This window comes from Gekko japonicus, unplaced genomic scaffold, assembly GCF_001447785.1.
Source record: "Gekko japonicus isolate JY-2015 unplaced genomic scaffold, Gekko_japonicus_V1.1 scaffold1703, whole genome shotgun sequence".
Taxonomy (NCBI): Eukaryota; Metazoa; Chordata; class Lepidosauria; order Squamata; family Gekkonidae; genus Gekko; species Gekko japonicus.
Genome location: NW_015169224.1, coordinates 71,522 through 96,839, shown reverse-complemented (window position 1 = coordinate 96,839; position 25,318 = coordinate 71,522). Strand labels below are relative to the sequence as shown.

The 25,318-nt window shown below is 44.4% G+C and overlaps 1 protein-coding gene and 1 long non-coding RNA gene across 2 annotated transcripts in view; one reads left to right on the top strand and one right to left on the bottom strand.

The window, feature by feature from the left end:
• Positions 1–25,318, top strand: part of LOC107114819 (corticotropin-releasing factor receptor 2) — a 138,529-nt gene that overhangs the window by 54,582 nt on the left and 58,629 nt on the right. Inside the window, exon 4 of the mRNA XM_015416413.1 lies at positions 15,130–15,247. Coding sequence (XP_015271899.1) covers positions 15,130–15,247 — 118 coding nt within the window. The remainder of the gene's footprint in view (positions 1–15,129; positions 15,248–25,318) is intronic.
• On the bottom strand, positions 10,405–12,846 carry LOC107114820. Its single transcript, XR_001482658.1, has 3 exons — positions 12,757–12,846; positions 12,475–12,543; positions 10,405–10,469 (listed from the first exon to the last, which is right to left on the bottom strand). It is a non-coding gene; the product is annotated as an uncharacterized LOC107114820 (long non-coding RNA).

The window sequence follows — 25,318 nt, the reverse complement described above, 5'->3', positions numbered from 1 at the left end:
ACCCCCCCCCCCAATAGCTAGCAATCCGAAACAGTCCAGTAAAGCCTGAGCGGTGGGTGTGGCCTTCTGACACACGTCCGGTGATGTCAGGGGGTGTGGCATATGCAAATAACTTATGCTAATAAGTTATGCTAATGAGCTCCTGAATCTCTTTTTCTACGAAATGACCCCTGAATACAATACAACACCTTTACTGGCATATAAGACAATGAAATAAAAAACTTCATCAGGTATCATTACACCTGCAAATCTTAAAACACGTCGGTATTAAAAAATGGTTCCTTGCTGCCAAAATCTTGGACAAGAATTCAGCAATCTGTGCAGTAACTTCTGGTGACTCGTCAACTAGGAGGCACCCAACTGTGTTGTCAGAGTTAATCCTAGATAGTAAGGGCTTCATCCAAGGTAACCGAAGATGTGAGTGAAGGGGGCAGCGTAATAGAATATGATCTACAGTATCAGGTTCTCCAGATGAGCAATTACAAATTCTGTCACATTTCGGGATACCTCTGTATCTACCTGAAACCCAAGATGAGGGGGAAAGGCTCTGCGTTGCAGTGGGACCACCACGTTAGAGAAGTATTGTGCCATAGTGTTTGGTACATATCTGAGGCCGAGGGAAAGGACTAGATCAGTGATGGCGAACCTTTTAGAGACCGAGTGCCCAAACTGCAACCCAAAACCCACTTATTTATCGCAAAGTGCCAACACTGCAATTTAACCTGAATACTGAGGTTTAACTTTAGAAAAAACAACTCATACATTAATTTAAGATGATCCAAACAAAGTAATGAAAGCAATCCCAAATGCTTTCATTTACTTAAAATTATTTGGCAGAGAATTCGACACTTTAATGATGGTCTGGGCCTGGCTGGGGCGATGGCACGCGTGCCCACAGAGAGGGCTCTGAGTGCCACCTCTGGCACCCGTGCCATAGGTTCGCCACCACTGGACTAGGTGATGGGAAAGACCTCTGCCTGAGACCCTGGAGAGCTGCGGCCAGTCTGAGTAGACAATCCGGACCTTGGTGGACCGAGGGTCTGATTCCATAGAAGGCAGCTTCATATGCGTGTGTTCAAGGAAGGCTGCTTTTTTCTCCACCTGTGCGGTCAAGAACAAAAAGGGGCCATCTTAAATTCACATGCAAGTGACAGTTATCTATAGTAATGGAAAAACCGTTTGGGGATAACTTTTTACAAAGTGAATGCTGGCCCCGGTCACACGGGCCGGATATCCGGGGGGGGGGGGCATGGCTGTTTGCCCCGGGGCGAACTACCGTGCAGCCGCCGGATCAAACGTCCCACCGATGTCCCGTGGTTCGAGGGAGGTGCCGATCATACGTAAATCCTGTGGTGCGGCAAAGAAGCGGCGGGGCGGGGGTTGTGGGGTTTTTAACCGAAGTGTGCACATGTGCTGTTGGGTGCTTGTGCGCATCCCGTGGAGACTTGGGGGGGGAACCTTTTCGCGACGGGACATGGGTGGGCGCCGGATGCCACGAGCTACCACCAGAAACGTAATCAGACGCCCGCCCTTGCCCCGCGGTTTCTGGAAACTAGTACCTCGGAGGTACTAGTTTTTTACGGCACATCTTCGGCGGGAAGCCTCGGGTTCGCCATGGGAGCTCTACGCTTCCCAGATGTTGCGGTTTGATCGCGCCCGGAAAATCCACCTATCTTCCATCTCTGTAGCGTAGCTAATGCTCTGTGTGACCGCAGCCGCTGTTGACTTCACCTTACATACAGAGGCATGCACGTATATAGAGAAAAGAAGAGATTGGATTTATACCCCGCCCTTCACTACCCGAAGGAGTCTCAGAGTGGCTTACAAACTTCTTTCCCTTCCCCTCCTTACAACAGACACCCTGTGAGGTAGGCGGGGCTGAGAGAGCTTTGAGAGAACTGCCCTTGAGAGAACAGCTCTGAGAGAACTTGCAACTGACCCAAGGCCACACCAGCAGCTGCATGTGGAGAAGTGGGGAATCAAACCCGGTTCTCCCAGATTAGACCCTGCGCTCTTAACCACTACACCAAACTGTTACAGGATGTAACTACGTCCACTGTAATATCTGAACAGAGCTGTGACATTAAGGCATAAGCAGACACATAACAAGGGTATTGTATGGTGTTGCCAACCTCCAGGCAGGGCCTGGAGGTCTTCCAGAATTACAACTAACTTCCCGACTACAGAGATCACTTACCCTGGAGAAAAGGGTCGGTTTGGAAGGTGGACTGTAGGCCATTAGACCCCACTGAGGCCCCTATCCTCCTCAAACCTCACTCTCCTCGGGCTCCACCCCCAAAGTCTCCACAAAAGTCCCAACCTGGAGTTGGCAACCCTAGTGTTTTACCTCCTGACAGGGTTGCTAGCCAGTGGCTGCGTCTGGTGGGAAACGGGGGGGTGGGGGATGGGTACTACCACATCAATGGCATGATGTCATTTGGGGGTTGAACCCGGAAGTGACATCACATTGCTGTGGGATCTGGCACACACTCTGTGGTTTTACTGTAGAGTTTCCACTGAATCCTAGAGTGTCATGATGTCCTTTTTGGGTTCGCCTGGGAAATGACATCATGCCATTAATGTAATAGTGATTTCCCCCCACACCATCTTACGGAACAGCAGTGGGGAGGTTAAGTCAGAAGGCTGTCAGCGGCTCAGACCTGGCAAACTAACCTCCTGAGGAGAGTACTAACAGATCCAAATAGTCCTGTCCTTGTCAGCCCACCATGCTGGAGTGTTGTTGTTGTCTGCCCAAATCTGTCTGCAACTCTGCAGATTTAAAAGCCCGGGAGAAAGCAGTTCTTGACAAACGACATGGTCAGTCGCCTCAGGGTATTAATTCAGGAGGACAGAGACTTAGTTCTCCTCTTATGGGCCTTTAAGCCCCACTAAATCTTTCAGCCTTTACTTTAAGCCTTACTAAATCTTTCAGGCGCAACATAGACTCAACTAACACAGGGCAGGCGGGTGATGAAGAAGCAAACAAACTCCCATTTCCACCGATGAGAGCATTACAAATGGACTCCTATATCTCAGAACCTTCTCGACGGCCATTCTTGATGGATGACGCGGAGACCCCCTTCCCTCAGAATCTTCCGGTGTTTTCTCATCCAGGAGCTAATTCAGAAGTTGGCTGTGGAAATTCACGAGGCCTGCCTCGCCACTAAATCCTCGAAGTGCGATCGACCGAATAAAGCAGGACTTCTTTCAGTATAAGCACACGTAGGATTGGGTTCTCATAATGTTCTTTATAGAGCTAAGTGGAGAGCCAGTTTGGTGTAGTGGTTAAGTGCACGGACTCTAATCTGGGAGAACCGGGTTTGATTCCCCACTCCTCCACTTGCACCTGGTGGATGACTTTGGGCAAGCCATAGTGCTGTCAGAGCTTTTCTCTCAAGGACAGTTCTGGAAAGATCTCTCTCAGCCCCACCTACCTCACAGGGTGTCTGTTGTGGGGAGGGGAAGGGAAGGAGTTGCTAAGCTGCTCTGAGAATCCTTTGGGTAGTGAAGGGCAGTGTATAAATCCAGTATCATCATCATCTTCTTCATCATCATCTTCATCATCTTCTTCATCATCTTCTTCATCATCTTCTTCATCATCTTCTTCATCATCTTCTTCATCATCTTCTTCTTCATCTTCTTCTTCATCTTCTTCATCATCATCTTCTTCGTCTTCATCTTCATCATCTTCTTCTTCATCTTCTTCATCATCATCATCTTCTTCTTCTTCTTCTGAAGTTTAAGCTGGCCTGTTTTCTTCAGTGTCCTGTACGCTGCTTGACTGCCGATGGATTACAATGTCAGGATTTTATTACCAAACTTCAGCATCACATGGGTTATCTGCTTATTTTAGACACCAAGCGAGCATTGGCACACTGTGGGAAATGCTGGAGCTATTTCACAAAAGGCTGATTTCCCTCGTTGAGAAATGAAGTCTTTCCAACGTTGCTAGGTCACAACAAACCAGCAGTATTTCCTTATTCTTCTCTCTGTTTTCCACAGAGAGCAGGAAATCAGGGGGCAGGATAAGGAAATGCAGCCATTTTTTTTTTTTAACCAAGTTTGAAACTGGGGCTGTCGCTACAAACTGTGGAGGGCCAGCGAGGAAAGGAATTTTATTGTCTCTTCGTTCATTAATGTATCTATATCACGTGCTCATATCCCATTTTACAGCTTAAAGATCGGCTTCCAAAGCAGCTTACAGTTAAAATCTATCACAATTTTTAATTAAAGTTGGGTGCTGAAATGTGCAGTTTCCTGTTCTTGTTGTTGTTTTATGCAATAAAAAAAGCTCCACCAAATAACACAGCCTCTCTCGGGACCTTGTGGAACGTGGAGAACCTCGGATTGTAAAAATGATGGTGGGGGAGCCCCCCCCCCAAATGTTAATTCCCCACCCTCACCCCCATTTTCTAGCTGCTTTGTTAAACTCAGGCCTCTTTTGCCATGGGTTTCTTAACTGTCAATCTGTTTTTGGTTCTATATGCTCATTGGCCTGTGTCATTCCAGCTGGGGGAGGGGGAGTGTGTGAGTGGTTTTTGTGTGTGGAAAAGCTTTGCTGGGAGTCGCGCTAAGCTTGTGACTATGCGGGGCCTCCCTTCCATGATGTCACGGGCTGTGGTGCCAGTCAAAGGGAATCCAGAAAAGGCCAAGGTCAGGAGCCAAGAAGACAGTGCAAAGTCCAAAAAGCCAAGCCGGGGTCAGGAGCCAGGAACACAGAGCCAAGTCCAAAGCCGGAGGGTCCGAAGGTCTAGGTGCAAGAGCCGAGCCAGAGTGGATGCTAGCAGCACAAAGCTGACTTGTTGCTTCCACGAAGAGTACTGCCCAGAGGGTGGAGTTAAATGCTGCTACCAATTAGCCAGCTGCACGATCGGCCAGGCTCCTGTTAGAATTCTGGGCTGGCTGAGTGTCTCCCCTGTAGCCTGGCCTCTCTTCGCCTGCTTCCTACGTTTTGCCGCTGCTGCTCCTTTAAACAAGTCACACGTTGGGGTGAGTCAGGAGGACTTGCAGTTCTTTCTTCTGGGGCAGTGATGCTCTGTCTTCTTGGTGCTTGGGGGGCAAAAGTGGGAAAGCTTCTGAAATTCTGGCCCCGCTGGTGGACCTCCTGATGGCACCTGGATTTTGGCCAGTGTGTGACATGGAGTGCTGGACTGGATGAGCCAACATGGCTTCTCTTATGTTCTTATCAGCCTCAAGAGCGGACTGGATAAACATCTGGAGTAGAGGTCCTCCATCTGTGGCTCTTAGCCATGAGGTCCAGATGGAAAACTCTGGCTGGGACAGTGATGCTCTGTCTTCTTGGTGCTTGGGAGGCATCCCAGATGGATTGACTCAATCAAGGAAGCCACAGCTCTCAATTTGCAAGACCTGTTAATGAGAGGACGTTTTGGAGGTCATTAATTTCAGCCATGAAATTAAAAGACGCCTGCTCCTTGGGAGGAAAGCGATGGTGAACTTAAACAGCATGATAAAAAGTAGAGACATCACCCTGCCAACAAAAGTCCGCATGGTCAAAGCAATGGTATTCCCAGTAGTCATGTATGGCTGCGAGAGTTGGACTATAAGGAAGGCCGATTCTTTTGAACTATGGTGCTGGAGAAGACTCTTGAAGAGTCCCATGGACTGCAAGAAGATCAAATCAGTCAATCCTAAAAGAAATCAACCCTGACTGTTCCCTGGAAGGCCAGATAATGAAACTGAAGCTCAAATACTTTGGCCACCAAATGGGAAGGTAGCACTCACTGGAGAAGACCCTGATGCTGGGAAAGATTGAAGGTCAAAGAAGACGGGGACGGCAAAGGATGAGATGGTTAGAGAGTGTCATAGATGCAACGAACATGAAACTGAGCAAACTTCAGAGGACGGCAGAAGACCGGAAGGCCTGGCGTGATCTGGTCCATGCGGTCGCGAAGAGTCAGACTCGACTGTGCGACTGAACAACAACAACAAAAATTTATTGAGTCGGCCTAAGTCGGAAGTGACTTGATGATGCATATTGCAAATATTTAAAAAGTAACAGCCCATTTGCTAGTTCTGGTGGACTGAGGCCCATGCCTTTTCTTCCGAAGAGTCCATACAGTTTAGAAACCGAACGATTGCAAGTCTTGTGTAAATCTTGGGGATGCTACCCAAATTGTCTTCATCCAAGTTTCTCTCTCTCTGTTTTGAAATGCCAAGTCACCTGGTTTCGTTTCCCAAATGGAACCGATGCATTTGGCACTTTCCCCGGGTACATCTTTTTATTTCTGAATTGTGTACAGGACACAAATTTTCACACACCATTTGCTGCAGACTTTAGTTCCTTGTCTTTACAGCCATCTTCTTCCCCTTTAGGTTTCTGGTATGCACATGTGCATTGATCAAAATAATTGATTAGATTATACTTACAGTCACATCAAGACTCTTCCTGCAGGGTGTTTAACCAATGCACAGGAATGCAAGCATGCATTGGGTTTGGTTTGGTTTTTTAAGTTTAAAATTGCACATCCTTACTGTGGGGGTTTTGCAACCTTTCCTATTTGGCTCTGGGTTTTTTAAGGTTTTAGCAGATGCCCTGTGCAGTTTTGGATGGCTGCTCCAGGAATATCCCCTGGAAACATCCCAAGGTGATGCTACTCTTTTTAGGAGATTTTAATGCAAGACTTAGTTCTAAGTAAAGGTAAAGGTTCCCTTGCTCAAAAGCCAGTTGAATCCGACTCTAAGGTTGCGGTGCTCATCTCCATTTCCAAGCCAAAGAGCCAGCGCTGTCCGAAGATGTTTCCGTGGTCATGTGGCCGGCATGAGTAAACACCAAGGCGCACGGAACGCTATTACCTTCCCACCGAAGAAGTACCTGCTTATCTACTTCCAATTTCTTGCTTTTGAACTGCTAGGTTGGCAGGAGCTGGAACCAGAGATGGGAGCTCACTCTGTCATGCAGGACTCGGGTCTCGAACTGCTGAACTACCGACCTTCCGGCCTGCAGTTCAGCGTCTTAACCACTGGAGCCACCACAGCTCCCAAGACTTGGTTCTAGTAATGAGCAATTAAGTGTTTTATTGAATTGGGAAGATTTAGATTCTACTCCACTACCTTTTTTACTACCTAGGATCTCTAAAGACTCTACTGTTAATATGGCAGGCCATCTGCTAGCAGATATATGCACTGAATTAAATTTGGGTATTCTGAATGGTTCTCCTCATTTACACCCTAATGGATCCTTTACATTTGTCTCTTCTCAAGGATGTAGTATGGTAGATTATGCAATTTCTTCCCTTGAACTGAGAGACTGTATTACCAGATTTTGTATTAATGACCGCACTGAGAGCGACCATCTTCCAATCTCACTGACCTTTGAATTAGGTTCTGGAATCGAAAGCAGGTCCCACTCACCATATTCCAATTCTGATGAGATGCAATGTAAAAAAGAAGAAGATGAAGAAGAGATTGGATTTATACCCCACCCTCCACTGATGTACCTCTGCTCCATATGCTTATCCAGTTCCCTCTTGAAGCCGTCCATGCTTGTAGCCACCGCCACCTCCTGTGGCAGTGAATTCCATGTGTTCATCACTCTTTGGGTGAAGAAGGAATTCCTTTTATCCATTCTAACCCGACTGCTCAGCAATTTCATGGAGTGCCCACGAGTTCCTTTGCTTCTGTTGGATTCTCTGGGCTTGGTACTACCAGGGAACCACGAGAAGAGTAGCAGAGTGCTCAAGGCTTGAATGCAGCAGAGCTGGGACTGGTTGCGGCAACAGACAAAAGGTACGGGGCGGAGCGTCGGTCGAGTATGGCGGACGCACTCTGAGTACTCTCCGTGCCACTCTCCCGATTTTCCCTAACCATCGGAAACCCCATCGCAATTTTCAGCCTCCAGAATATGGGCAAAAGCAGCGACAAGAAGACACAACGAAAAGAACTTAAAACGGTAAAGTCGAACGCTTTTTTTGGCCCTTATAAAACGAAAGTTATCTCCGAGGCTAAAACTCTAACGCCAAACAAAATGGCGGACGGAGAGAAAACTGTCTCCGGGACTGGAGAAACCTTAACAAAAGAGGACTTAAAAGATACCCTGGGGGCATTTAAACAAGAGTTCTTAGTAAATATAAAAGAAAACATCAACGAGATAATAAAACCCCTTGCTGACAAACTTGAAGCTCTTTCTATTGCAACTCAAAACATGGCGACTACGGCAGAAACTGCATTAGAAGCAGCGATTGCCAATCAGAATGATATACAAAGCCTTCAGGAAAATGAAACTTGGGCAAAAGAACGAATACTTATGCTCGAGCATCGTTCAAAAGAGCGTTTCTTGAAATTTAGAGGCTTCCCTGAGTCAGCTGAAGGGTCTGACGACATGATGACTTTCCTTTCCACGTGGCTCACCACGGTGATTTCCTTTGAAGATGATATGGCTCCGCTATTACTTAGAGCCTACAGACTGGGTCCGAAAAATGCAGAAAAAAGAAAAGGACCACGAGATATTGTGGCTGAATTCATGGATTTATCCATTAAAAACAAGATTTTACAGGAAGCTAAAGCAAAGGGACATTTTAAATATAACAACGCCGACATTCAAGCATTCCCGGACATTCCTCCTGAGGCGCTGCAAATACGGAGGAACCTAAAAGCCGTTACTAAGAAGCTGCAAGAGGCTCAAATTAAATATAAATGGGCCACTACTGGATATCTGCAAGTCCGATATAAAGGCTCTACACTCCAAGCTGATGACTTTGAATCCGGAATTGCCCTGCTACAAGAGCTAGGTCTGCAAGCAACACAAGAAATGGAAGTTGACCCGGCGCAACAAAAGAAAAGAAAACGGGAGGAACGAGGGACTCCAAGTAAATGGAGCCGAATTCCACCCCGCAGACGCATTGAGCTTTGAGTAATACTTTCTTTTTAAGCGATTATTTCACTTGTTTATACCTTGTTGCATAGTATGCTGATCGGAGATGTGGGTTTCTAGCATGTTAATTTTAAAGAAACAGGCAAAGGGAAAGGGAGGGGGGGTACTGAGGCATTCAGAAGAACCTCCAGGATGGAGTGGCTATATTTTGTTATATTTTGGTATTATGCGACAGCGGTTCTAGGGGAAGAGCCAACAGGGCTCCGTGTGAGACTCTCTCACACTGCTGAGAACCGACTTTTTCTTTTTTTTGATTTTTCAGTTAGCAATAGTTATAATGTTTACTGAAGGTGCAACTTTAACAGGGAAGGGAAGGGGGAGGGGGGAAAGTTTCAAAGTTAAAGTCTGTTTTACTAGTTCCAGTTTCAATGGTTCCACAACAGTGTGCTCATTGTGTTGTACATATATATCTTTATTTGAGTTCTTAATAAATCTTATAGGTTATTTAAAATGCAAAGGGTTGCTGTTAAACATTTTAAGTTTATATTTGCTGATGCCTTTATGGTTGCTCTTAGTTATACTCTTTTGTGTTAAATTGATGACTGGTGTTTTTATTTCAGATGGAAATATTATTAAGGTTACAAATAGGGCTTCCTGCGTTACTTATTGTATAATACAAGCAGAGCAAGACATCTTTTTCTCATTTTATAAAAATGACTGAGTTGAAAATAATATCTCTAAATTGTCGAGGAATAAATAATAAAATTAAGGCGAAGCGAATCTCTAAAGACCTAAAGAAAGCAAAAGCAAATGTGGTCTTCCTCCAGGAGACTTACATAAAAAAAGGCCAAATAGCATTACCTTCTGCATGGTATTCTTCTCAAACACTATCTTATGGTTCCTCAAAAGCGAGGGGGACTGCAATTCTTATTGCAAAAGACACAAATTTTACCATAACTGATACTAAGGTGGATATGATGGGCAGATATGTTTTTATTAAGGGCCATCTCCAGGACAAACCAATAACATTTGCAACATTATATGCTCCTAACTTTCAACAATATGAGTTTTTATCTCAAACACTTGATTTACTACAGGCTTTTAGAAAGGGTCCAGTGATCTTAGGAGGAGATTTTAATATGCTGATGGACCCTAATTTAGACAGAACCACATCTAGAACGAGTAAAAACCTTAAAAATCAGAACAAACTTAAAGCTTTAGCAAAAAAATTTAACTCTTTAATGTTCTCCCACCGCTTTTATGATATATGGAGAATCCAGCATCAAAATAGCAGAGATTATACCTATTTTTCCAATCAGTTCCAAACTTATACTAGATTAGACTATATTTTTGTTTCTGAGGAGTTTTTAAATCAGTCAATCTCTTCGAATATAGAATCACAACTTTGGTCAGACCATGCGGCAGTTGACTGTATAATTACACTCCAAAATAAGACACAACAACAATATTTTTGGAAATTCAATAACATTTTATTATTTGAACCAAAACTCTTTGAACATTTACAAAAGGAAATCAAAAATTTTTTTAACCAAGTCGAAGACGAAGAGATTTCAGAGCTAGTGAAATGGGATACATCCAAAGCCGTCCTTAGAGGTACTTGTATATCTTTGATGGCACACTGTAAAAAAGAGAAGAACAAACATCGTGAAGAATTGCTAAATACCATTCAAAAACTTGAGACCCTACATAAGAAATCATGTAGTAAAAGAATATTTCAAAGACTGAACAATGTAAGAAAACAATTAGAACTGGTGGATACTTCTTGGATACAACAAACAAATTTTCATAGGCGCCAAACTAATTTTAAAAATAGCTCGAATCAAATGAGATATTTATCTTGGAAAATTAAAAAAAAACAAAATGAAAGACATATAACTAGTCTTAGGGATGCAGAAGGTAAGCTCCATCACTCAACCCCAGAGATTGTTCGAATTATGCAAAATTTTTATTCGAAACTATACACCTCTACTATGCCATCTAAACATGATATACAAACCTTTCTTACCACTAATCTACAAATACCCCAATTGACTAAAGAACACACAGATTTGCTAGATTCTGAAATCTCACAACAAGAAATTGAATTAGCAATTAATCAACTTAAAAATAATAAATCTCCCGGCCCTGATGGGTTTAGTACCGAATATTATAAAGCTTTTAAGTCAATCTACCTTAGACCTTTTCAAAAACTATGCAATGCCATTTTAAGGACTGGGACAATGCCTGAAACATGGAACTCAGCTAACGTAATTTTAATTCCCAAAAAAGGAAAGGATACCACCGACCCAAAAGCTTTTCGCCCTATCGCATTATTAAACTCTGACTATAAAATTTTTACTACCATATTAGCAAACCGATTAAAATCCATCATAGCACAATATATACACCATGACCAATCTGGTTTCGTCCCCTCTAGAGATATTTCCGAAAATATCCGAAAAACATTAAACGTCATCCACTCAGCTAAATTAAACTTTCTGCAACAATCTCTTATGCTTTCGATCGATATGGAGAAAGCTTTCGATTCTATGGAAACTAGCTACCTTGAAACTTTGTTAAATCATATGAAATTTGGTCCTTCATTTTGTAAATATATTCAGGCCATTTATCGTTCACCAAAAGCTACATTATTAATTAACGGAACCACTTCTTCATCTATAGCATTGTACCGCGGAACACGACAAGGGTGCCCGCTTTCGCCCTTGCTTTTTATAATAGCAATTGAACCACTGGCTATTGCCCTTAATACTAACCCCCAAATATCAGGTATAACTATAAATAATATGGAGTTAAAAACAAGTTTATTTGCAGATGATATTCTTATTTATATTACTAATCCTCTTATATCGTTAACAGCAATTACCCAAGAATTAACAAAATTTGGGAAAATATCTGGACTAAGAATCAATCATACTAAAACAATAATATATCCTATAAATTTAACGCAAAATTTAACTACCCAAATACATAATTCTTATAAATTTCAATGGACAACCACAACTCTGCCTTATTTAGGAATAAATATCCCTCTACACATGAGCGACCTTTTTAAAGTTAACTATTTAGAACTTCACAAACGAATTAAGCACCAAATTCTACAATGGAACAAACTATTCTTTTCTTGGAGTGACCGCATTATTGTAATAAGAACTTATATCCTATCTAAATACTTATACCTATTTAGAACAATACCAATTTATATAAATAAACAACAATTAAATAAATGGCAAACGGATATTAACCACTTCCTATGGAAATTTAAAGCCCCTCGTATCAAACATGTTACTTTAAGGGCATCTAAGAAAAAAGGTGGTTTAGCTTTGCCGGACTTACATTTGTACTATGCTGCGACTAACATTGCAAATGTTATAAAATTGTACCACGCAACAGCAACTCCACAATGGAGTAAAATAGAACACCATAACTATACTAACACTTTCATTAGAGAATTAATGTGGTGTCATAGTAGTAAAGAAGCCCTCAATAAAATTTCTAATCCTTTTTTAAAAACCAATGTCAAACTATGGTTTCAATATAAAACAAAACTTTCTTCTATATATTCTAAAGTAAGTACTTTCACCGGGCAAAACTGGTTTTTACCTGCAAAAGAGACAAATACTTACCCCACTTGGAAAGAAAAGAATATCACAAGGATAGTTGATGTCATCCAATATGGTAAAATACTCCCGAAACTTGTTTTGGAAAGGAAACATAAAGTCAAAATCAGATGGTTTGAATATTTACAAGTCCAAAATCTAATAAACACCACAAAATTTCAACAAACTATAATAGAACCAACAACACAATTTGAATCTTTATTATTAAAACCATACAAGAAGAAAGGATTAATAGCAAAAATTTACCAACAACTGTTGGATGCACTGACCTCTAAGAAACATACTTACCAAACTGCTTGGCACAAAGATTTACAGCAAGAGCTATCCGAAGACCAATGGAACGAGATATGGAGGACGCAACACATGATTTCTAAATCTTTACCTATACAAGATACATCAATTAAAGTTTTACACAGATGGCATTTAACCCCTGTGAAATTGGCTTATATGCATTCTAACTTGTCTCCCACATGCTGGAAACTATGCGGAAATAAAGCAAATTACATACATAATTGGTGGACATGTCCTAAAGTCCGACAATTCTGGCAACAAATTATTGATAGAATTAAATTACTAACAGGCCAAGAAATACCTATGGACCCAAATTTGATTTTATTAAATTTATGGCCATCAGACAAACCCTCAAACAATACTCAACAACTGATTAACGTTATGATCACAGCAGCTAAAATATTGTTAGCTAAAAAATGGAAATGCCAAAATATGCCTACAATGGAGCAATGGACACATAAGCTATGGGATTTTTTCCTACTCGAAAAATTTTCAATATATAATACGCCTTTTCAAACCGAATGTGAAATATATAACCCATTAGAAAAATGGGCTCCTATTTTAGAAAAAGTTATTATTGACAAGTTTGATTGGGAGACAATTTCCAAAGTTAAATATCAGATTATGTTATATGGTTAATATTGTTATTGTACAAGCTAATGTTCTATATAGAAAGTTTGTTATTGTAAATATGCATTGTTTTCTTAGTCATAGATTTTGCTGCTGGCATGGAGGAACCTAATTTTCAATTTTACTGTTATCTTTGTAATTTCTCTTCTGCCTTGTACCTTCTGGATATTTATCTAATAAATAAACAGATTTTGTTTAAAAAAAAAACACAGACAAAAGGTACACGGAGTCAGCAACCAGTTCTAAAACTAATAAGAAACTATAGGTGGCACTGGTCACCGGATAAAATGGCTAAATGCTATAAAGAGGTGTCAGGAAACTGTTGGAGGTGTAAAAATAACGTGGGTACCTTTTTCCATATGTGGTGGCGGTGTGAAAAGATCTATAAATTTTGGAAGGGTATTAAGCACTTAATAACAGAGATTATGGGCATCGAATTGCACCTAGTACCAGAAATCTATTTACTTAACATAATACCAGATGGATATAGGCATGATGAACTATGTATTTTGTCATATATTCTTACTGCAGCCAGGATATTGGTTGCCAAGTGTTGGAAATCTGAAAACCTACCTGTTAGAGAGGAATTGATTATAAAAATCTGTGATGTGGCAGAAATTGACAAGTTGAACATGATTCTTTCAGTTAAAGAGGATAAGGCTTTTCAAAAGAGATGGTTTAGAGTTTATAAATGGTTGGGGAAGAATGCATAACTCCATAAATGTATTTCATATACAAAATATTGTTTCTTTTCTATTTGGCTTTTATTTTTATGTTTACCTTCTTTTTGTGGTTTTGTAATGAAAATGATAAATATTGTTATCTTTTTTTGTAATGGAAAATCATAAATAAATTTGTAAAAAACAAAAAGAAACTTTTATTAAAGGAAATACAGGCAGGTAAGAGATCGGTATAGATTACCTACTCTAACTAACTAGATGGTGGTGGATGCTAGACACATGGGGTGATTTCCCACAAGCGCTGCTCCGCGCTCACTCTTCTCTTTGGCCCGATGGTACGTGTCAATTTCACACAAGCTGCTGCGCGACCGCATTTTGCCCCGCAGCTTCGTGCGATTTCCCCCGCGTCTCCTCAATCCTGTTTTTTGAGGATTGAGTAGACGCGGGGGAAATCGCACGAAGCTGCAGGGCAAAATGCGGCCGCGCAGCAGCTTGTGTGAAATTGGCATGTACCATTGGGGCAAAAGGGAGGAGTGAGTGCGGAGCAGCGCTTGTGGGAAATCACCTATGGTGTAAGATGGAGATATCATGCACCTTCTTTTGTGTGGGTGCAAGAGAGAAGCGTGAGAGAGAGCGGGAACAGAGGAAATTGCTCTTAAGAGTAGCTTCCTACTTCAAAGGAAAAGATCAGATAGCAGGAAGGAAAGGATGCTCTGCGTTTCCTGGCTTTTCTGTCTGTCTAAACTCTTTGGTGCCGTCTTCTCAAGTCGGAGACAGGAGACAGCGCCAAGTCCTCCACTTCTAACAGCTTCTCCTGTAATGAGCATATCTTGAAAATAGTTTGTGCAGCATGCGGCAAATTGTTTTAATAATAACTACAGGGGAAATGTTTTTTATTCGATACATATGTTTATGGTTTTGTTACAACAGTATCTAAGAGATCTTCATCTTTAGGTGACACGGAAGTACGGGAGTGTGCATGTCCCCGTGGTTAGTCACCGTGTGCTAAGGGAGGGGACCTGCCATCGTTCTGACGATTGATCTGGGCTTGCCTCTCTAGGAGCATCCGATGCCTTCGAAATATCATCCACTGGAACCTGATCACGACGTTCATCCTGAGGAACGTGATGTGGTTCGTGCTTCAGATGATTGACCACAACATCCACGAAAGCAATGAGGTACTTTATCCCATCTGTAAACACAAGAAGAAATGCACCGGTTTAATTTAAAAGTAGTTTAGGTTTGTAGCGTAGGCACTGCAGTCTCCAGTAAGGTGGATAAGGGTTCAACCCCACTATGGGAGACTATCTTTGCTATGCAATCAAGACTGGTAATGTCATGTTGCACTTTCTGGCGAAAGGAACGTGTTCCCCTATTGCAAATTGGCCAAGTGCCGGTTTATGACAGCCAGTTTGGTGTAGTGGTTAACAGTGTGGGCTCTAATCTGGGAGAACCGGGTTTGATTCCCCACGCCTCCACATGCAGCTGCTGGTGTGACCTTGGGTCAGTCACAAGTTCTTTCAGAGCTGTTCTCTCAAGGACAGTTCTTAAGAGAGCTCTCTCAGCCCCACCCACCTCACAGGGTGTCTATTGTGGGGAGGGGAAGAAGAAGGGATTGTAAGCGACACTGAGACTCCTTTGAGTAGTGAAGGGTGGGGTATAAATCCAATCTCTCCTCCTCCTCCTCCTCCTCCTCTTCTTCTTCTTCTTCTTCCTGTTCTCTATTTATTCCATCTTAAATCTCTACAAGTCCGCAGAGCTTTTATGCTCACCAAATGCAACAGGGCTCTTCTGATGTTCTTATGAGCATGCCTCTTTTCTCAACCTCTTGGGTTACCTTATTCCTTTTGGGTTGTGTCTTTTCCCTTTCATTTGTCTTCCGATTCCATGTCAGGCAGATTCGTGAGTTGTTGTGCTTCGGATTTGCCTTCTCTCTTCCTTCGAATCTCTCTGGAAGACTCTGTAATGCCTCTTCCCCCAAGGACAATAACAGCCTTCCTCACTCTCCCTCACAAACTGAGAGCCAGTTTGGTGTCGTGGTTAAGTGTCCAGACTCTAATCTGGGATAGCTGGGTTTGATTCCCCACTCCTCCGCTTGCAGCTGCTGGATGACCTTGGGCAAGCCATAGTTCTGTCAGAGCTGTTCTTGAAAAAAGGGCTGTTTCTGTCAGAGCTCTCTCAGCCCCACCTACCTCACAGGGTGTCTGTTGTGGGGAGAGGAAGGGAAAGGAGATTGTAAACCGCTCTGAGACTCCTTTGGGTAGTGAAGGGCAGGGTATAAATCAATCTCTTCTTCTTCTTCTTCTTTCTTATCCCTCATCATATTACACCATAAATAGCATGGCATATCACTGGTGATATCTATTTTGACCTAGCCAGCAGTGCCATCGGGGCGTGGTTTTGCCCCAAGGGCCGGATGCCCCCTCTCTCCGCCTGCCTTTCTTACTCATTCAGGCCTTTACTGTAATTTATGTTGCTGGTCGTCTTCCAAGTCTAGATGGTATCTTGAGAAGAAGAAAAATCCAAAAGCATTAATCTTTCCCCCCCTTTTTTGGGAAACAGGTCCCGTTCCTATAAATAATCTCTGCCTCCTGGACATCGCCCTGTCCTATATAATAGGATTCTGCTAGACTGAATTATGTCCCCTGCTTGTCAAAGCCTCAGAAACATGTTTTCTTCACCTCCCGCTGCCTGGTCTCATCTGTCCTTTGCTTTCTCATCACAGGAAGGGTGCCTACGACTCTCCCCTCCGTCTTTCTCTCTCTCTCTCTCTCTCTCTTTCACACACACAGATGGATTGACACAAGCTTTCTTAAAGACATAAAAGAGGCAGCATGGTGTAGTGTATAGAGGAAGAAGAGGAGGAGGAGGAGGAGGAGGAGGAGGAGGAGGAGACTGGATTTATACCCCACCCTTCATTACCCAAAGGTATCTCAGAGCGGCTTACAAACTCCCTTCCCTTCCCCTCCCCACAACAGGGCACCCTGTGAGGCAGGTGGGGCTGAGAGAGCTCTTGACAGAAACGGCTCTTTTTCAAGGGCAGCTCTTATCAGAACTATGGCTTGCCCAAGTTCATCCAGCCAGGTGCAAATGGAGGAGTGGGGGAATCAAACCCGGTTCTCCCAGATTAGAGTCCGTGCACTTAACCACGACACCAAACTGTGGACTATGATGCCAGGAGACCCAGGTTCGAATCCCCATTGGAGGTTGCCAGCTCCAGTTTTGGAACTGCCTGTAGATTTGGAGGGGAGCCTGAGGGAGGTAGAATTCGGGGAGGGGAGAGACTTAAGAGAGCCCGTGTGGTGTAGTGGTTAGGAGCACAGACTCTGATCCGGGAGAACCAGGTTTGATTCCCCACGCCTCCACATGCAGCTGCTGGCGTGACCTGGGGTCGGTCACAAGTTCTCTCAGAGCTGTTCTCTCAAGGGCAGTTCTCAAAAGAGCTCTCTCAGCCCCGCCTACCTCACAGGGTGTCTGTTGTGGGGAGGGGAAGGGAAAGGAGATTGTAAACCGCTCTGAGACGCCTTCGGGTAGTGAAGGGCGGGGTATAAATCCAGTCACTTCTTCTTTTTCATGCAGTAGAATGCCATATAATCTACCTTCCAAAGTAGCCATTTTGTCAAGATGTCACCTGGAAATCAGTTGTGAATCCCAGGAGAATGCTAGCCACCCCCTGGGGGTTGGGAACCATACCCCCACATCTATAACGGAAGCTTGATAGGTGACTGTGAGCCGAGCCTACCTCATGGGGTCGTCGTTGTGGGAGAATTAAAGAGAGGAGAACAATGTTCTAAGCCAGTTTGAATTCCAACTGGGGAAATAGTAGGAGAAGATAGATGATAGATAGATAGATAGATAGATAGATAGATAGATAGATAGATAGATAGATAGATAGATAGATAGATAGATAGATCATTTCGTAGAAAAAGAGATGCAGGAGCTCATTAGCATAACTCATTAGCATAACTCATTTCATATGCCACACCCCCTGACATCACCAGAAGCGTGTCAGAGGGCAACACCCACCACTCAGGCTCCACTGGACTGTTTTGGATTGCAAGCTATTGTCGGGTGGGGGGGCATGCAGATCTCGCAGAGGAGGGAGAGCTTGTACCTGAATAAAACTTGGTCTTAAAGGTGCCACTGGGCTGTTTTGGACTGGGGGGGCAGGGGGCTCTGCAACTTACCTGGCTGCTTCTTGCTCTGACTGAGGGCTGCTGGGAGCAGGGGGTGGGGCTTGTTACATGTGCCCGCCCCCTGGGCTCTTTAGTGCCGGAGCTCCGCTCTTGTGCGCTCCCGCAGGAAATGACTCCTGGATGGATGGATGGACAGATAGACAGATAGATATCCTACTTACAGCTGAAAGCAGCATGGCTCGTTCCGCCACCCATTCCCAGTTTCTTCCTCATTATCGTCCATGTCTCTAAAGCAGGCTTTAATGCACACAGAAAGGGAAGGATGAGGCCCACCTCCACATGACTTCTCAGTGGATGTGGGTAGGAGTAGAGTTGACAACTCATGTTTTAGAGCCCAAAGATTGGCTTCCAAAGCAGTTTAAAATCTACCATAATTTTAAATTAAATTTGGTTGCTGAAATGTGCAGTTAGTTGCTGTTGTTGTTGTTTTATGCGATAAAAAGCTCCACCAAATAACGCAGCACCTCTTGGGACCTTGTAGAACCTGGAGAACCTGAGATTGTAAAAATGATGGTGGGGGAGCCCCCCCAGATGTTAATTCACAATCCTCACCGCCCCATTTTCTAGCTGCTTTTGGCTTCAATAGCTGGGCCCAAGGATGTCCTGGCCTGGTTATAAGGGTCCCCTCTTGGAAGGGTGTCCCACCAGGGGGGTTGCCAGCTCCGGATTGGGAAATACCTGGAGATTTGGGGGGTGGAGCCTGGAGAGGGCGGGGTTTGAGGAGGGGAGGGGCCTCAGCGGAGATGTGATGCCCTGCAGTCCACCTCCAAAGCCGCCATTTTCTCCAGGGGAGTCGATCTCCGTAGTCAGTGTTCCCTCTAAGCTGAGTGAGTGTGAGCCAGCTCACCATTTTTTAGCCTCCAGCTCACACATTTTTGTCTTTGCTCAGGAAAGGTGGCTCCAGAGCAAACTAATTTTTATGCAGCAGCCAAACTACCTGCTCACAACATTAACGCCAGCCGCTCACAAAGTAGAATTTCTGCTCACAGGACTCCACAGCTTAGAGGGAACATCAGTTATAATTCCAGGAGAACTCCAAGACTCACCTGGAGGTTGGGAACTCGCCACCTTCAGTCGGCCTCTCCGAAACAAGAAACGAAAAAGTCTCGACTCATCGCAAAAGTTCATTTTCGCCTTTCAATAAAGCAGAAACGTGGATCTCGTGTTTCATCTCTATTTTTGTGGAGCTCATCTCTGCTTGTGTGCAAAGGAGGTCAGAGATCAGGTTCTCTTGGGGAAATGCGGAGGCAGATCTATTTCAGGTCTGTTTCATCATTCGAGCCCTACGATTTCTGTCACTCTTCCCACCCCCACCCCCGAAAAAAACAGATGTGATTACGCCTGTTTAAGAATCGGCAGGTCTAATCTCATGCTTCATGGGCCCTGGTGATTACCTGCTTGCTAGGGGCGGAGGGGAGTCATTAATTTCTTTTCTCTCCCTCCTTCTACGGCTGCTGATTTTTTCGACTTCCTTATAAAAATTAATTTGACAAACGGGTCGGTTTCAACACGATTCTTATTTTCAAGGCTCTGTGTGTGTGTGTGTGTGTGTGTGTGTGTGTGTGTGTGTGTGTGTGTGTGCCATGGTTCCTCCGTAGTGTAGCGTCAGCACAGGATGTTTTCTATGGAATCAGACTTCATGAAGGGGGAAAGCAAGTTTCTAGTCCCCAAGATTGCAGTGATAGGTAAAGGTAAAGGTTTCCCTTGCTCGAAAGCCAGTCGACTCCGACTCTAGGGTTGCGATGCTCATCTCCGTTTCCAAGCCGAAGAGCCAGCACTGTCCGAAGACGTTTCCGTGATCATTTATTTATTTATTTAGTTATACCCCGCCCTCCCAACGGCTCAGGGCGGCTTACATATGGCAAAGCCAGGGTAAAATACAATAAAACATATGATAAACTACACAGTCTTGTGGCCGGCATGACTAAACACCGAGGCGCACGGAACGCTGTTCCCTTCCCACCGAAGTGGTACCTATTTATCTACTTGCAATTTCTTGCTTTCGAACTGCTAGGCTGGAGCTAGAGACGGGAGCTCACTCCGTCATGCGGCACACTCGGGTCTCGAACTGCTGAACTGCTGAACTACTGACCTTCCACAGCCTGCAGTTCAGCGTCTTAACCACTTGAGCCACCGCAGCTCCTTGCAGTGATAACACATTTGCAAAGTGCCATCAAGATGCAGCTGACTTAATGGCGACCCCATAGGGCAGGGGTGTCGAACTCATTTGTTATGAGGGCGAGATCTGACAGAAATGAGACCTTCTTGGGCCGGGCCATGTGTGTCATAAAACATAATCCCAGGTAGCGGAGGTATAAACTTTATAAAGGACACAAACACAAAGGTGGTTTTTTTACTTAAAACAAAAACATGCTTAAAGCATTAGAACCCTTGCAATATTTTGTTTATTTAACAGTGTCTGATAACGGACACCTCTTGCTCTGAGTTATTGCATCAAAATCCCTGTGCTGTTGCCATCTTGAATATGCTGTTCAGGTGTGTATCTGTAAGCTGCAAACCTACGATGACGCAGCAGCAGCAGAACTGGAAGAAGAAGCAGAAGACAGCCAGTTCCACTGCGGGCCTGATAGACACCCTCCGGGGGCCTGATCTGGCCCCCGGACCACATGTTTGACACCCCTGCCATAGGGTTTTCAAGACGAGAGAAGAAGAGAGGTAGTTTGCCATTGCTTGCCTCTCTGCGTAGCGACCCTGGACTTCCTTGGGGGTCTCCCGTCCAACTGCTAACCAGGGCTGGCCCTGCTTAGCATCTGAGATCTGCCAAGATTGGGTTAGCCTGAGACATCCAGATCAGAGCTTACCCGTGATATGTAGAGTTGCCAGGTCTCACCTTTGCTGCAGCAGGGAGCTCCTGGCTCCTTTTCAGGAGGCCTCTGCAGCGACGCTCTAGCGTTCAGGGTGAAAACTCTATCGTAACCATAGAGCACCCCCCCCCCCCGAATGCTAGAGCGTCACTGTGTGACACCCCCAGCATGATGACATCACTACCGGTGACCAATACTCCCTCTAAGCCGTGGAGTCTCGTGAGCAAAAGTTCTGCTTTGTGAGCTGCTGGCATTAAAGTTGTGAGCAAGCGATTTGGCTGCTGAATAAATTAGTTAGCTCTGGAGACATCCTTCCTGAGCTAAGGCAAAAATGTGTGAGCCAGAGGCTAAAAAACTGTGAGCTAGCTCACACTCACTCAGCTTAGAGGAAACAGTGCCGGTGACGTCATCACATCAGCAGCATCCCCGTGGGACACTGCTGTTGGGGCTTCCCCTGCTGGCCAGCTGGTCGGTGGCAGATTGGGCCCCCCGAAATTGGGAATCCCCTGACCCCACTGGGGGAATGGCAACCCTAGTGATATGCAGTGCTATACTTGAATGTAAAAAGGCAATATACCTTGGGTGTCTCCAACCCAAAGAGGTGGCTGGATGAGATTTGCTGTCGTTATGGAGGTGGACTTCAGTGGTTCTTGGCCTCCCTCCATAACATGTAAAAACAACATGTTGTGTGCTATACTAAAATCATTCTAACAGGTAACACTCACATATAACCATATGCTGTGTGTCACGGGCTGGGATACCAGTCAAATGGAGTCCAGAACAGGCCAAGGTCAGGAGCCAAGAAGACAGTGGAAAGTCAAAAAAAACCAAGCCGGGGTCAGGAGCCAGGAACACAGAGCCAAGTCCAAAGCCAGGGGGTCCGAAGGTCTAGGTGCAAGGGCTGAGCCAAAGTGGATGCGAGCGGCACAAAGCTGACTCATTGCTTCCACAAAGAGTACTGCCCAGAGAGTGGAGTTAAATGCTGCTACGAATTAGCCAGCTGCACGATCGGCCAGGCTCCTGTTAGAACTCTGGGCTAGCTGAGCGTCTCCCCTGTAGCCTGGCCTCTCTTCACCTGGTTGCTAAGTTTTGCCGCAGTCACTCCCTTAAATGAGTCATGTGGGGGTGAGTCAGGAGGACTTTCAGCTCGCAGTGCTTCCTCCTTATCTGGGCCAGGTGTGAAGACTGCTGTTGCAGGCACTTGCCAGCTACCCTCCTCTGCTGCTTTGGAGGGGCCAGCTGTGGTTTCTGCAGGCTCTGTCAGCTCATCCTCATCCATGCCCATGATGACACTGTGCTTTACAAGTAATATTGCAATCTCGACTGTGCCTATTGAAAGATACATACATCAATAATGTCAGTATCTTTCTACTAACATGATAGATTCTCTCTTAACGTAGAATAACTTCAACAGGGTATCACAATTCTTAACAATTGTATGATATTCAAAAAAATATCTTTTTTGTCGTCTTCTTTGTGAAGAGGACAATAGAACAGTTATTTCCAGTGGTAAAGCAAAAAGTCTTTATACACTGCTTAGAATACAACACATTTCTACATGGTGTTGCATCGGTTAGTGCAGGGGTGTCAAACATGTGGCCCAGAGGCCGGATCAGGCCCCGAAGGGCTTCCCTCAGGCCCACAGTGGAACTGGTCATCTTCTGCTTCCAGTTCTGCAGCTGCGGCTGCATCATGGCTTACTTTGCTAGACTCTCTTGATCACTCAGCCATTTCATGTTTTCCCCTGGGTCCTCGTCTCAAAACTCTGAGCATGAGATTTCTGCAGTGAATGTCGATAAATCAAAAGTAGGTTTGCAGCTCACAGAGCTAATGTTTTAAGCATGTTTTTATGTTAAGTTAAAAAAAATCTTTGTGTTTATGTCCTTTATAAAGTTTATATCTCTGCTACCTGGCTTTACATTTTATGACACACACGGCCCAGCGCAACGAGGTCTCATTTATGTCAGATCTGACCCTCTTAACAAATGAGTTCGACACCCCTGGTTTAGTGTTACCCACCGTGTCCCAGGTTTGTATTTCCTCTCCCTCCATAACAAGCAGAAGCAGAATGTGTTATGCAAACTGAGATAGATTATATGAATATTGCTTCCTATTCAAACATTATATGGGTTGCAGAATTTAGTTCTTCTCAACACAAAGCTGTCTGGGTAAACTTGGGCCAGACAAACCTATCTTATATGCATTCACGGTTGCATTCATTTATTTATAACCCACTTTTCTCCTAAGTCGGAACCACTTAGAACATTGTTCTTCTGTCCCCCGTGTTCTCACAACAGCCCTGTGAGGTAGGCCAGGCTGACAGTTTGTGATAGGCCCAAGGTCACCCAGCCAGCTTCCATGGTAGAATACAAAAAAAGGGAAAAGCCTCCGTATAATTAAGAAGAAGAAGAAGAGATTGGATTTATACCCTGCCCTTCACTACCCAAAGGTGTCTCAGAGCGGCTTACAAACTCCTTTCCCTTCCCCTCCCCACAACAGACACCCTGTGAGGTGGGTGGGGCTGAGAGAGCTCTTGACAGAAACTGCTCTTTTTCAAGGACAGCTGTGCCAGAGCTTGTGACTGACCCAAGGTCACATCAGCAGGTGCAAGTGGAGGAGTGGGGAATCAAACCCGGTTCTCCCAGATTAGAGTCCGCGCACTTAACCACTACACCAAACTGGCCAAAATCCTAAGGGACCGCCTTGCCCCACATGTTCCCCCAAGGGCACTACGGTCGGGGAACCAACATCTATTGGATGTCCCAGTCCCCGTTCTATTAGACTCAGCATGACCAGGAATAGGGCGTTCTCGGTGGCGGCTCCTATCTGGTGGAATGAGCTCCCAGAGGAGATCAGGGCTCTGCGGGACCTAGCACAATTCCGCAGGGCCTGCAAGACGGAGCTCTTCCGCCAGGCTTTCGAATAGGAGCTGCCACCACCACTAGTGCACCACCACCGCACTAGTTACCATCTATCCCCCATCTATATGGACATCAGGATGGGGCACGCACATTTAGCCGCTGCATTATGGGCGAGAACGGGATGGTCAGGGATAGCCATCTTGCTTTTAGAAATTTTAGAACTTGTAGAGATTGGATATTCTGCTGAGAGGAGCATCAAAATCTGTTTAAATAGGGTTCTTAATATTCTGTATTAATATTCTTAATATTCTTAATATTCTGTATTGTTTTATGGTTTTATCTTGCGATATGCCCTGTAAGCCGCCCTGAGCCTCCGGGGAGGGCGGGATAGAAATGTGAATAATAAGACACTAAATGTAATGCTTGCAAATTATTTACATAATCAGCAATAAAAAACATACAAAACAATCTCAATGCAAATCTTGAAATTCATATAAATAAATTGTGCAAACAGGGAAAGATCCAAGTCCATGAGTCACGGGACAAAGGATTCAAATGTGGATTGCAAATGCAAAAGTCCACTCAATGCACCAATAGTTCTTCAGGTGAGTAGAATCCATCTGTTCCTGAAGACTTAAAGTTCTGTTCATTTAGCAGCTCTGCAAGTTTAGTTCCAGCTGACAGGGCGAACCGGTGCTGTAGCACCTCATTTCCCTAAAGCTTTATCCAAGATGGAACTGTAACAACTTAACAAGCACCAAAATTACTGCATAATAAAATATTTAATGTCACCGTGTTGTTCCAAATGGTTGTATGCTTAATGAATTTCAGGATTTGCATGGAGATCCTTTTCTATGTTTGTTGTTGCTGATGATGTAAATAATTTGTAAGCATTCTATTCAGTGTCTCTGAGTATTTATGGAGGTTTAATGATATGGAGGATTGTTCCTTTTTTCTGTATTCACTTTTGTTGCCAGCTGCCAGAGCCAGTTTGGTGTAGTGGTTAAGTACGTGGACTCTAATCTGGGAGAACCTGGTTTGATTCCCCACTCCTCCACTTGCACCTGTTGATGTGACCTTGGGTCAGTCACAAGCTCTGGCACAGCTGTCCTTGAAAAAGAGCAGTTTGTGTCAGAGCTCTCTCAGCCTCACCCACCTCACAGGGTGTCTGTTGTGGGGAGGGGAAGGGAAAGGAGTTTGTAAGCCGCTCTGAGAGTCTAAGTGAAGGGCGGGGTATAAATTCAATCTCTTCTTCTTCTTCTTCTAAAAAGTGTGGATGGGTGGAGGGGCGCGTTGCCACTACATAACTGAAGACTTTCCTGTGGATGGAGCGTGGGATAGCCCAGGGCTGATTTTGCAAAAACCTG